This window comes from Sinohyriopsis cumingii, unplaced genomic scaffold (assembly GCF_028554795.1).
Source record: "Sinohyriopsis cumingii isolate HCF-2022 unplaced genomic scaffold, ASM2855479v2 utg001870l, whole genome shotgun sequence".
NCBI lineage: Eukaryota > Metazoa > Mollusca > Bivalvia > Unionida > Unionidae > Sinohyriopsis > Sinohyriopsis cumingii.
Window position 1 is genome coordinate 1,325,405 of NW_028316076.1, and position 14,919 is coordinate 1,340,323.

The window sequence follows — 14,919 nt, forward strand, 5'->3', positions numbered from 1 at the left end:
CATAAAATGCATCAATCTACCTTAATAGCTATGTCCGTGAGCATTTCTCTGAGAACCTAATTAAGTGCCGACCGTGTTTTGATAAATGACTTCTGGAAGTATTTGTTGTATTGTTGCACTGAATTAAAAGCTGGCATTCTTTGTATTACCACATTAATTATGTCTTTTGAATCAAATAAAGGAGGTGGAATAAAAGACAAGTTAAAAGGCATGAAATTCCTACAAACTTAAAATCTAGTGGCCCTGGTCTTTTGTCAGTGAACTCACTTCATTTGATCAATCAAACACTTATAAATGTTATTGTGTATGTGTGTGTGTGTGTGTGTGTGTGTAACATTAACTACCTTAAATTAACCAACTCATGAAAAACTGTGATCAAAGATAACAAGGCAGCCAAGCGAAATGAATACTTCATAAAATAAAGAGCCTGATTTCAGATACGGATCATTGTGGGCAAGCAAGTTTCAGAGGATCCTTGAACTGAAACTTAGAGATATATTCAAGGATGATAAGAAGTTTAATTATTACTTCGAATGAAATCACGACATCAATAATGTACTAATTGAAGAAAAAAACAACAACTCATAGACGATTGTCTCACAAAATAAATGCTGCGTGTGTTTGAAAAAAGGAATCGTTTGGTAGGGTATCAACAGTTAGTCTAGTTTACTGCTCTGAAGACTCCTGATTTGACAGGATAATACTAAACACCACTACGGGAACCAGACTCATCAAGAAAACAAAAAGCAGTGATGTAATGCACAGATTTTTTTTGTGTACATGTGATGGTTGCTGAAACCAGTTGGAACAATCTTTCATATAATGGACATTTTGAAAATAAATGTTTTTTTAAAAACAGAATAATGAACAACTTTATTAGAAAAAGCACGTTATTAAAAATTATTATTGACGTGATTGTAAAATGAGGATTTAGTCAATAAACAGCCCAGTTCCTCAACGCCACTTCCCCTCCCTAAGGTTTTCTCGATGTCAAAACGATTTTTTTTTCAATTTTTGGTGGTCACTCCATAACTTGTGCATCCCTTATAGTGCGGTCTATGTTTGGGGGCCCCATTGTGCGCGAGTTATCGAGGGAGAGGTGTATCAAGTTCCTTTGCTGGGGGTCAATTTTCATGATCTTCTTTGATGGCATTTTAATTGGCAACATGATGTTGTTGTTGTTGTGGGGTTTAACGCCACCCTTCAGCACGATAGGCTATACATGGCGGCCAGTATTAATGGTGGAGGAAGAACCCGGAAAACCCCGGAAAGAACCACCGACCCATGAGAAGCTACTGACAAGCTTTCTCACATGCCCACATTGGCTGAATCTTAGACTCGAACCGCCGCAGACAGAGGTGAGATGGCAGTGATCCGTAACGAAGAGCGCTTTAGACCACTCGGCCACTCGGGGCCCCCAATTGGCAACATGAGGGGAACTGATTACAGCACATAATAGTATAATATTACAAAGCAAGCAGTACCATGTGACAGGTACAAAGATATAATTTACCTTGTGAAAAAAGTTCTGGTAAACAAACAAAAATCATGGTAAGCACCTTGTTGTTCCCTGAAAATTTCTTGTTTGCAAAAAACTTACATATGAACAACTAATGATTCCCTGCCATTTTTTGTGTATGCAGGACACCGGTTTAGATTAACCACTGATCAATGCAAATTTTCAAGAACTTGAATAGCCCAAAGATAGAAACCTAATAGTCATCTACTATGTGGGATTTTAACAAGAAATTAGACCAACTCTATACCAGATGTCACTATGACGGCTTTCACATACTGTCTTCGACTAGAGACAATCTGTTAATAAGGCTGTGTCATAGGTCCTCAACAACTGTCCAAATAAAACCTGCTCTGCCACTAAGGAAGCAGTATTAATGATTGCTTTCCCCCAATAATTTCACTATTACTTCCACACTCCCATCATTAGACTTGAGACTAAAGCAGTTTACATGTGTATATGGTACAACACTCTTTTATTCCCCATTAATATAAAAATAATGGGAAATTTTTGCATTTAAATATTGGCTGTCATGTTCAGTATTTTTTACTTTAAAAAAACAGTCTTACTTTTTGTCATTATCCAGTTCATTATTTTCTTGCCAACTTTAAAAAAGATGGTATCCAAAGATCTTGTCATGTTATAATCAGTCCTACAAATTACCTGAACCTGTGAGTGGTGTATTTCGAGTTGGGCAACCTGGTTCATCTCCATTTTAAGACAATCAAAAATAAAAGAAACAAGGTTTGCAATAATCAAATCAAACAACAAAAAAAACCTACTGATTGTTATTCTAGTTATTTAGATGTATACCAAACCCATTTTGGTAAAAACATGTATGCATTATGTAATGGTACAATGCCCTATATTCCTATACAAACCTAGAGATTGTGGAACCCCACCAGGAGCTCCATAACCCCCTGCAGGGGCTACATAACCAGACATTGCACCACCATAGGTTGCTCCATATTGTCCACCTGGTTGGGCTCCATATGGGTTCTGACCAGGTATCCCTCCATAAGCTGACTGACCATAGCTACCTGGAGGTACCTGCAAGGAAAGTTAAGGCACTTTCACATACATGTTTATGATAAGTGATGATCCAATCAACATGTATGGAACCTAATGCACAACAAACATTCAACAACTAATATAGCACTCACTTATCTGCAGTTCCTTGAATTACATCATGTTGGTACCACTCATGGTCAAATGAGACAACTAGATGTGATGGTTGATTGATTTCCAAGTCTATGATGAAACTGCATTGTTATTATTAACATTTAAAATCTGCATTATTTGGTAACAGCCATGTTTCATAACCAAATCTGTTCATCCTTTGTATTATAATCAAAACTATCACCAACTTTTATATCCTTCTGTCTAACAGCTCTCACATAATCCTGCTGTATTATAAACAGTCCAAATGAACACTTGAATGATGCTCCACTGACATGGCCAGTGGCTTTCAGCAACCACAATGATATTGAGATGCAGAATAAGCCTGTCTTGAACTGACTAAATACCATGGCCAGGCCTACATTAACAACCACAATGATATTGAGATGCAGAATGAGCTTATCTTGAACTGACTAAATACCATGGCCAGGCCTACATTAACAACCACAATGATATTGAGATGCAGAATGAGCTTATCTTGAACTGACTAAATACCATGGCCAGGCCTACATTAACAACCACAATGATATTGAGATGCAGAATAAGCCTGTCTTGAACCGACTAAATACTATGGCTAGGCCTACATTAACAACCACAATGCTACTGAGATACAGAATGAGCCTATCTTGAACTGACTAAATACTATGGCTAGGCCTACATTAACAACCACAATGCTATTGAGATACAGAATGAGCCTATCTTGAACTGACTAAATACTATAGCTAGGCCTGCATTAACAAGAGGCTCAAATGGTCCTGATATCACTCACCTGCCTTATATAACTTAAGAGCCGACCATTTCACTAAGAAGGCGTATAAACTACGTGAACTATCTTCCAAACTTAAATATAATGTCAATATCTTCCAAACTTTAAAATAATGTCAATTTTACATACTATACTATGGCCTAACAATTTTTTCCCCAAAGACAAAGGCATAATATACATAGTGTTTTGCTCGTAAATGAACTCATCCCAGATCTGTATGATGGCTTTATCAAAACTGGATTAAAAATACTGTCTTTAGATCTAGGATGGTAACGAGCATTTTGATTTAGAATGCTAAAAAATCTGTAGATCTAGAACGGTAACACGTCTTTGGATGAAATGTGGGTAACAAGTCTTTGGTTGAAGAATAGTAACAAGTTTTTAGACCTAGACAGACAATACTTTGGTGGATCTGGAGTGTAAAAATCTTTGGTTCTTCAGAGGTAACAAGAAAGCCAATCAATTGGATGACTGTCTACTTATTATATGCTGATCTCACTTTGTATAGGACCTATTAACAATGATGATATAAGCATATTTGCCTAGCTGGAGAAAAATGATATCAAAGTGCAATCTCCCAAGTGGTAAAAGCTCTGCTGATTATATACAAGATAACCTCACAATATATGGAAGGATCTTGCCCATAATCAATAAGCAGGTAATAGTAGGTAGGTATGTCGGTAGGAAGAGTTTCAAGTTACATTAGCATGGTTCTGGCTACATGTATGTAGTACAGATTAAGCTTAGGTATTTAAAAAAGGCATACAAAAATGATATAGGTAAAAATAGATAAATCATTACAATACAAATTGAGGTTCAAACCTCAATTTGTTTTAAAACATCCAAAACCTACTTAGCTGAACCATGACAAGATGCATACCATGGCAAAAATGGTGCCCTACTAGTCACCTCTTACTACATGAAATAAAACTTGTTATTCTATTGTACAACCCAAGACCATTGGGGGGGGGGGGGGTCAAATCAAACTCAAGCAACATCTTAATGATGTGAGGCTCTTGAACAGATATGAAACGAATCTGATCAGTAATTCAGTTGCCTGCAAAGGAATTGACAAGTTTAGCCAATCAAATGAAAGTTCATGAAATATGCATGGAACTCATTTGTAATATTCCACCAAGTTCTTGATGATACAAGCATAATTACAAGATTCCATAAAAAAACACCAAAAAAAACCAATGCCCATCAGATCAAGTTCACCTCATAAATATGAATAGGTCACATTCATCTGTCTGGGTAATATTATCCCCATTACAAGTCTGACTATAGCTGAGTCAGAGATACTGTCTCGAGAGCAATAGGAAACTCTACAAGTCAGATGCAAGATTACTAGTACTATGCAACACTTGTAATAAAACTCAATCAAATTTGATAAAATCTATCAGAGATTTCCCCATACATGTTGAAAAGCTCTGCCAATCTGATGCAAGATAACCTCAGTAATATGTGTGGATCTCACTCATTATTTTAATCTCTGAGATCATTTATGATTTTAAGTAAATTTCATCAAAACTGGATCCGAAATACATGTGCTACCTCAAAGTAGCAAATCACAATCACCTCATTATCATCGTTCTTGTCTCCTTCTCAAACTCATGTGATATCTTGATAATACTAATATTCAAAGTTTGATCAAAACCAAATCAGATATAAAATCACCCGATTAATAAACATGGAATTGGCTGATGATAAAAACCTGTATGAGCTCGTGATGATACAAGAACATTTTTCAAGTTTAATCAAATTATGATCAGAAACATGGTCTCAAGAGTAACAACAAGGGCCACTAATCTGATGCACCTGATATCATTATGAAATAGGCCCACATTCCAAGTTTGATAAAAATCTGATCAGAAATATGGTGTTCGAAGTAATATGCATGAATGTGGCTATATGAGGCCAACAAAAGGTAAAGTTAAAAAACAGATTGTACAAAAATTAAGGATGTTAAACCCTTCTAAATAAATGTAAACATGAGGCACAACAACAAATTTAAATGGCAATATTAAAATTCTGTAAAATGAATAGAAAACAGAACATGCATCAAGTTCTTAAAACATACAGTCATAATATTCCCTCTGAATGACTAAGATTTTCTTTAATGGTACAGCATATCAGTTTCTTCGTGCTGTTCATGTAAAAGTACTTCTGTTTTACAAGGTCCTTCAAAGTGGATAAAAATAAACAATTGGTCAGAAAGACCAAATCATAAGCTTGCTTTCCATTATGACTGGGTGAACTAAAAATTGCAGGTTTGTCTTTTACAAACCAACTCAACTTGCACCTCATGGCAAAGCAAAGAAAATTTAACTTGTCTCAAGCATCAGAATCATTTTTCCTACCCTGGTAAAAGATTTAGTCTGTACCCAATCCTGATAATATGAGTGCTTTGTATTTATTTAAGTCTTTTCAATACTGAATCAAGCATTTAGGAAGGCACATGCCATTTGCAAAACTTGCTGACAAGCACAGGAAATGGAGTTACTGCTATGCGAAATGATGCAGTGATGATTTCGATAAATAAAGAGTTTTGTTAGTAATTATATATTAAGCTGTTTTCACCGTGTTCTTTGTTACTAAACAATGGTTTTCTTCCACTTAATTATTAATAAGCTGTCATTAGTGATTTTTGTCACTTCATAATTATTAATATACCATATCAGAAAGTAGGACTATTTTATTCTGGAATTACAATTGTCCGGTAAATCATGCTATAAAATAATTTTGTTGTTGATGTAGTGTTTAATGCCATTTTTAAGCACAACATAGTCTACACATGGTGGCCATCATAAATGGTGGATGAAGAACCCGTGAAAACCCCCGAAAGAACTACAGACCCAAGAGACGCATAATTTTGTAAAGATCTATTTTGTGCTGACAAATTCAGGTTGGATTTTTAATTATTTCACTGGAAACATTAGTGCCTCAGTTTTAAACATGTCAAATAATTAAACTGTGATTCATGCAGTTGTGATTTTATTTAGCATAACGTGCCAAAAATGACCAATTTACATGGAGCTGTGCTTTGTGTTCATATCTTTTGATGGCAAAATCTACATCTTTTTTTATCACATGCCAATTGGGCTTATGATTACATGTGATGTTCATCAAGGTTATACTCAGAAATTTCATCAAGTCTTATAAGAAACGAGTCTTAGAGTGATTAAATTCACAGGATCTGTAATGAAGGATTTTTGGAAATAACTTTATTTGTGGTGTGTTAGGCAGCTAAAATTTTCTTCAATGAAATGTATGTGTTCAACAAAAGAGTCAAGGAGAGAACTTGCAATTGTACTGACCTGTCCAGCCTGAGCATGCAATGGAGTCTGAAAAATTAAACATTCGCATAATCACTAGAATATAAACAGAGGTAATTTTCTCCTCCATTTGACAGAAACATGAAATTATACTTAAGCGAAATGCACCAACTGTTAAACAATTACAAGAATATTCCAGCTTTAAACAGATATATACCCACAACCTGCATATATGGCCACATACAACTTAATTGTTTGTTTCCCTCTGTCCTAGCCAAAAAGGGAATTGAATATACTGGAGCCAGAAACCTTCTGTAAAGCTAATTGTTGCTGATAATTAACTTTCTCACATACCATGTATTATTGCTTACAAGTCAGATCCAACTGCATGTAACATCACATAATGTACAAGCATATCTGGATCTATGCAGGAGTAATCAGTAGAACCAACAACAGAACTCTTGTTCGGTGTCAACATAACTTTAATACAAGGGTCAAACTGTATACTATGGCAGGCAAGATTTGATACAGATGTACCTCACTGGCCATGAATATCACGAATAAGATAAGCATATATATTTGACACCAACAAGAGACCTGGGCCAACATATGAGTCTGGTGGGCCATGTCCTGCCCATATATTTGACATCCCTGCTTTAACATATTGGCTACATGATGCTGAGGAAATTGGAGCTACCGGTAAGTGCTTTCACCCCCAAAGCTGGCCAAGACAGGTATCAAATACATGACCCTTAGGTTACAAGTCTGACTCGCTACCAACTGTGCTACTACAGCTCGCAACCAACACCACACACCATGATCTGCTGGCACAGTTCAGGGTCTATGTTGTTTGAAGACTTACAGGCAAATACATGGTCCATTATATTCCGCTGTCTAAGCTTAGTGAAAATCCCACCTAGCTAGTGATGAGCTCCTTTATTTTCCAATGTGCATGTTCATACCAATATCAAGAAAATTTGTGTGTTGAAAGAGAATTTGGTATTAAATATATTTTTCTTTGCATGGTAGTTTATGAGAAATAAAATTTACAATGAAAATACACTATACAGATTGAGATTACACATGGCTGTAGGAATGTGAGTATGAGTGTGGTTTGGATTTTTAATGTAGTTTAACAAATTTTTTTTGTCATATAATAATAATAATAATAATGCTTTATTTAAGGAGGGTGACTCATTAGTCAAGGACTATTGTCCCATAAGGCCCTCTTAAGGAGAGTATAAAAATGCACATTATATGAAGATAGCAATAATTACTGTTTATTTTGAAATGTTTAGTATTAAATAATAAATCCCATTTTCTATTAGAAGCACATACATGCTCATGATATCTCTTCTTAAATACTCCAATATTTTCACTACAATGCCTACAGTGTAGTAGTTTGTATGTATGTCTAGCACAGAGGCATCATGCTGCAGACATGTAGCATCATGTCCCACCCAGTCACATTATCCTAAACACTAACTCTTAATCCCGAGCGCCAAGCGAGGCAGCTGCTAGTACCATTTTTTAAGTCTTTGGTATGATTCAACTGGAGTTCGAACCCGTGACCTCCTGCATTGGAGGTGGAACGGTGCAATAGGAATGTTATGAAGCAAGTCAATTCTAGATGATTTTCCCATGCTATTTAAAACTCATGACTGACTGAAAATGCATACACACAAAGCCAATTGGACTGATTACGCATACACACAAAGCCGATTTGACTGATTACGCATACACACAAAGCCAAAATAATCAGATCCTTTCTTAGAGCTTGTCCATTCAATCAGGTCTGAAAGACACAAGTCAGAATTATAAACAAGTGATCCTTTTATTTCACTTTTATATTTTGATCTGAGATTTTGTTTCATCATTGACAACAAAATTACGCATCAGCTGGGATTTGAATTGCTGTGGATGTTGTTGGGGATGACACAGTTGTCATGACTTGAAAAATTCTGCTACTTATTCAATTATTTATTTATTCATAACACTTTAACTAAGCTAAACATAATTTTGAATATCCTCAATCCACAACAAAACAAACATGAATAATCAAAAAATAGGGTGGTTTCACACACTATCTGTGTGTATTTCTGATGGTGTTATCTTGAACACATATCCAAAATTGGGAGATGATAAAAAAGAAAAAATTTTCTTTCCGTACAAAATGCATGTTTTTTTAAAAAAAATTATTGCATTTTACAGCAAGACAGCTACTAACTTTACCTAGCTTTCCATCAATATTTCAGTCACATACAGCTTAGTGGATAGTTTTAACTTCATTAGAATGCTTTTGTGAAAAAAACATCCAAAATGGACCAAAGGAAAAAAGCACATGCTTATTGTGCATCTGTACGCACATAAACATACACCATGCAAGTAAGAGAAGTTCTTACAATCACACTTCTCAAAACAATTCCTTTTATACAAATTTCAAAGACATTTCCCCAAAACTTGACTTAAGGGAAAAAAAATCAAACTTTAGTGAGTACATACACTAACCATTAATCTAGCCAACAAAGTTTGAAAAAAATTGTTTAAGCGGCATGATGAACTCAATTCCCAAAATGTCTCTATTTTTAAAAATATTTTAACAGAAAAATGGCTCAGTTTAAACAAGGAAAACTTATTTCACATCTACACCAACTGCCTGACCAAAAAATTCATCTATGCAATGTGGTAGGAATAGAGCAGCCCCCAAATGTCACTGAGTAAAATAAAATGTGAAACTTATTTGTGAATCTATATAGATTACATATCGAACTCACAAAGTTTCAATAAAATCCAGCGGGGTTTGGAATGAGAAGCAATAAAGAATTTAACTCTCACAACACATTTAAAAAACGTGAGTGATCTCTGCAAAAATGAATTGAAAGGAAAAAAGTAAAAGCTCACTGCAAATCAATGCCAACCACACATCTAGCTTACAAAGTTTTGATAAAATCCTCAGATTAACCAGGTACAAGAAATGAAGATGAACAGAATTCATAAAACATGCCCGTTTTTTTAAAAAATAATCTAGCTTAACAATGTTCTGATAAAATCACAGAAGTGGTGTATATGATAAACCTTATTACAGATGGATAGACTGAAGCATATGAGCAATGATTCTCCCCTTTTCTCAGGCAAAGTATGAGGCATGGCCTGAAAATGTTATAAATTTTCTGATTCACAGAACTGACAGGACCCATAAAAAAGGCTACATTGCCCTGATTCACATAAGTGAAAATTAACATGTGCAGCTTGATGAAGCTGGTGAAATTCCATGCATCTGTAGCCCCCCACCCCCATCAAATTATAGCTATGTCTAGGTTTATAGGCTAATTGCTGGGGCTCCGAGTGGCCGAACGTGCTCACCATTATGAATCGCCGTCATCTTACCTCTGTCGACATGGGTTTGAGTCTCAGACCTGGCCAATGTGGGTACATGAGAAAGCTTGCCAATTGCTTCTTGTTGGTCGGTGGTTCTTTCTGGGCTTTTGCCAGGTTCTTCCTCCACTATTTATGCTGGCGTCAAGTATAGTTTATCTTGTGCTGAAAAATGGTGTTAAACCCCACAACAACAAAAAATAACAGGCCAATTGCTGATATAAATAAACAAGGTTTTTATTATTTCATTTTTCACCCTATCAAAGTAGTAAGATGAGGCACATCACCTGATTTGGATAGTAAACTTTTTGGAGGTTGCCATCTTTTGCAATAATAAAGTCACACAACATTATTTAATCTAAGAAAAAAAAAATTCATAAAATTTAATGATTTGCTTTCTAACGAATCCAAAGATTTACTAAAATGACCATTTTAAGCTATTGTTGTAAACATAAATTTTAACTATTCTACACTCACTTCTCCCTATTTTTCAACTTTGCATAGAGAGACAAGGAAGAGAAGTCTCTTTGCCCAACATTTGAGCCTGGCATGAAGAGAAGTCTCTTTGCCCAACATTAGAGTCTGGCATGAAGAGAAGTCTCTTTGCCCAACATTAGAGTCTGGCATGGAAGCCTCATTTACAACTGCCTGTAACCCATATGCATAGCTGCCAACCTTCCAGGCTCACAATTAGTGAAAATAGGGATAAAAAGTGAATCTGGACATGAATTAGTGAAAAATACCATGAAAATAACTCCATCCACTCTGATCATCAATACTACACTATATCAAGATAGCAATATAAAACTAAAACACTACATATATGCAGAAATATTTATTTATCAAGACATGATACTGTGGTAGACTTGAACTTCCTCAACTGCTAGTTTTCTAAATAGTTCAGACTTCTTGCCTGCTGGTTGATCTTTGTGACTAAAATTGCTTACAAATTTTCTGCAGCTAAAGAGGCCCTGAAGTCTGTCTTATTTTTCCTCACTAGAGAAAATACTCTTTCGCTGTCACTGTTGCTGTGAGGAATGCATAAGAGCTGCAGCACTTTTGGTTCTTCCACATGAAAATTTGAAAGCGATTTTCGAGTCCGGGAACATGTGTCGGAACAAATGTTTAGCATGGTCTCCAGCTGATAAAGGTAGATTGTGTTTGATAAGAAAACTCACAAATAATGCTTAGCATTGGCAGCTTGCAGGTCTCCCACTGATGGCTTAAAATATTCCAGAGCTGAAATCTGCGAATTCTTAATTTTCCCAACTTCTACGTGTTTTTTTTGCAACCGATGTGCTTTCTCACATTGTCTCTGTGACCATGCCCAATATTAAAATTTGTGGCACATTGAGTGCAAAAAGCATGATGAATATCAACGTTTAATGGCAGAATGCACGGCCAATTTTTTATATATTCCAAACCAAAATTCACTTTTTGAGCAATATATTTCATTTTCCTTGGTGGTAAAGACATTTTCAAGATCTTACATGCGATGCTGAATGGTAACTCAAATTAGTGTTGATAACGCATGCGCAGAGCAAAATTCCGGTTACGCCACAGTTTCTCTTAAAGCATTTATAAAACTACTCCTATACATTTAGATCAAAATAGGCTAAAATGCTTGCTACTGGCCAACTGTACCAATCGGCTGTAGTTCTACTAATATCACAACCAGCAGCACCAGACCTTTTCGGCAACTGCGCTTATCATGACTAGTGCTTAACGGGAAATCGGTTATTTTATTAAAGATTTAAAATAATTCAGAATCAGAGAATTCGTGAATTTTTGGCTTGTGGTGTAGATCCGTGAATTGCTGAAAAAGTCTTGAAATTCACGCCAAATTTGTGAGGGTTGGCAGCTATGGTGGCGCTATACAGTTTCACATTTTGCATAGGGTTAGGAATTTAAAGAAAAAGAATGTCCCCGGCTATCCTCACTGGTTATACTGGCTTTTTGAAAAAGACCTTGTATATCTTAGGTATAATGCAAAGAACCTTTAATTCCCTTTATTTTGGTGTATGATTGATGGGTGTACTATGGGTTATAGAGTATACAGCTTGGCCTTACTTCAAATGTGCACCTTTCAAAAAAGTGCTAGCTCTACTTGGTCATTTTCACTTCCTGAACTTCAGTCAATTGTATAAAAAAGAGCCGATAACTTTTTTTACATTTTATATATTTGGTAATTCATTCATTGCACTTTCAGAAGCTGGTATTGTCTAGTCTGGCAAAATTCATTTTCCCTATTTTAATAGCTGCTATGTATAGTGTACTTTAGACTAATTCAGACTGATTTTTTAACACAAGGGAGCAGTCATTTTAGTTAGCAGTGTGCTTAAATCATGTAAAATTTCCAAAAGTACAATATCCAAAAGAAATATCATCCACATTACATTAATGTAGCATAGAGGTATGCAAACATTCTCTCCACTGTGCATGTTTTAAATGCGAACTACTTCACCTTACATACGTCACTCTCTCAAAAGTACATATTATCTGGTGAGCGCCACCATAAAGAAGATGTAGGTATTATTTTTTTATGATTTAATTATGTTTATATGGCTGAAACATTTAAGTCGCAAGCATCAAAACAATCCTTATGAATAATTCTCCTGCCTTTTTCCCCACAGAACAGTATTTATGAGTGTCAGAGTCTCTAACAAGTCCAGCCTACCCCCCCCCCCATGATAAAAGTGAGCTATTTTAAGAATGCACATTACATTTTGTAAACATAGCAACCAATGTTATGCTGAATGATAGGAACATGAAACTAGCCAGAATTATTTCTGAGATATCATCAATGAATTTTACAATTAGAAAAGGGAGGTAACTCATCAGCTTCATAAAGGTCAAAGGTCAAAGTGTAAAATATTTGCCTATTGTTTAATATGGAAGAAGCCAATTCACTTTCTCATCATTTATTTTTTTATTTCATTGCAAATAAATGAAAAGAAACATTTTCACCATATATTTCTGTCACTTATTGCAACAGTTTTAAATTTAAGTAAGTTGACTCTATTCCTATATTCTAAGTCTTCTAATTTCCCCATAATTAAGGTCACTACTCACACAAACATACCTCATGGCAAATTATGCAAGCAAGAGAAAACCAATCATAATTAGCTTATTTTCATGCTTAAATGCAATATGAATGTACCATTTTATTCAGAACATCATACATAATTATATGAAAATAAAAAAAAATAATTGCAAACATTTTTTTATTTTCTTTAAGGTGGCGCTATACAGTTTCGCATTTTGCATAGGGTTAGGAATTTAAAGAAAAAGAATGTCCCCGGCTTTCCTCACTGGTTATACTGGCTATTTAAAAAAGACCTTGTATATCTTAGGTATAATGCAAAGAACCTTTAATTCCCTTTATTTTGGTGTATGATTGATGGGTGTACTATGGGTTATAGAGTATACAGCTTGGCCTTACTTCAAATGTGCACCTTTCAAAAAAGTGCTAGCTCTACTTGGTCATTTTCACTTCCTGAACTTCAGAGGTCAATTGTATAAAAAAGAGCCGATAACTTTTTTTACATTTTACATATTTGGTAATTCATTCATTGCACTTTCAGAAGCTGGTATTGTCTAGTCTGGCAAAATTCATTTTCCCTATTTTAATAGCTGCTATGTATAGTGTACTTTAGACTAATTCAGACTGATTTTTTAATACAAGGGAGCAGTCATTTTAGTTAGCAGTGTGCTTAAATCATGTAAAATTTCCAAAAGTACAATATCCAAAAGAAATATCATCCACATTACATTAATGTAGCATAGAGGTATGCAAACATTCTCTCCACTGTGCATGTTTTAAATGCGAACTACTTCACCTTACATACGTCACTCTCTCAAAAGTACATATTATCTGGTGAGCGCCACCTATGCGATATGCCATAATACACGTACAACCAACAACCTGGAAGCTCAGTCAGTCATATGTTTGTTCCAACAACATCATGAATGATATCTGCATTTGTAGCTTGGTGAGTTTTCAGGTTCGCATCTTTAAATGTAGCTAAAAGTAACTGATTCATTTTGCGCAAGAAGTATTTCAACACTGTTCGAACTGACATAGAGCATAACATCATATTTTGTAATGCTGCCATGACCAATTGATTTGTTTATTAAGGAGTGATCATCTTTCATGCTCGGCTGTCGGGAATGAGCTGTGTGTGTGTGTGATTTGGATTTTTAACACAGCTTTAACAATTTTTTTGTCTATGTCTGCAGTGTGGCAGTTTATAATGATGTCCAGCATTCCAACCCAGTCACATTATCGTGACACCAGGCTGACCAGTCCTAGCATTAACCTCTTAATGCTGAGTGTCAAGCAAGGCAACTGTTGGTACGACTCAGCCGAGGTTCGAACCAGTGACCCCTCGAGCATCTGAGGCAGACACTCAAACCACTAGGCCACCAGAGAGTATGCGGAAAACTTGCCCCAACGTATCTGCTGAAGTTGCCCCCATAGTGGTTGGAGAAGTCGCCCCAAAACTTGTCACACAGATAACCTTTTAAATATTTTTCTTTGAAATAAATAAGTTATTGACACAATCTGAATTGTTCAATTACCTAGTTGAGAATATATTTCATCCTGGTTTACAACTGCACTGTAATTTAAAGATATAATGGGAGGAAAAGAAATAAAGTAAGGATAACAAATTAAGAGAGGTTAAAAAAAAAAAAAAACTGTTAAACCTCTCACGTAGAAGATTAACTGATAATGACTATATACTTTTAGGCAAAGGCCTAAAATTTTGTCCCAAACTAAAATGTCACAATAAATTTAAATTTAAATT

At 35.4% G+C, this 14,919-nt stretch overlaps 1 protein-coding gene across 2 annotated transcripts in view; it reads right to left on the reverse strand.

Moving 5' to 3' along the window:
* LOC149771415 (peflin-like) overlaps positions 1-14,919 on the reverse strand; it is a 36,434-nt gene that overhangs the window by 18,188 nt on the left and 3,327 nt on the right. The window contains exons 2-3 of one of the 2 annotated variants that reach the window (XM_089948511.1): positions 6,779-6,805; positions 2,398-2,566 (exon numbers count right to left, since the gene is read on the reverse strand). In XM_089948511.1, coding sequence (XP_089804637.1) covers positions 2,398-2,566; positions 6,779-6,805 — 196 coding nt within the window. The remainder of the gene's footprint in view (positions 1-2,397; positions 2,567-6,778; positions 6,806-14,919) is intronic. The other variant, XM_089948512.1, reaches the window with a different exon arrangement.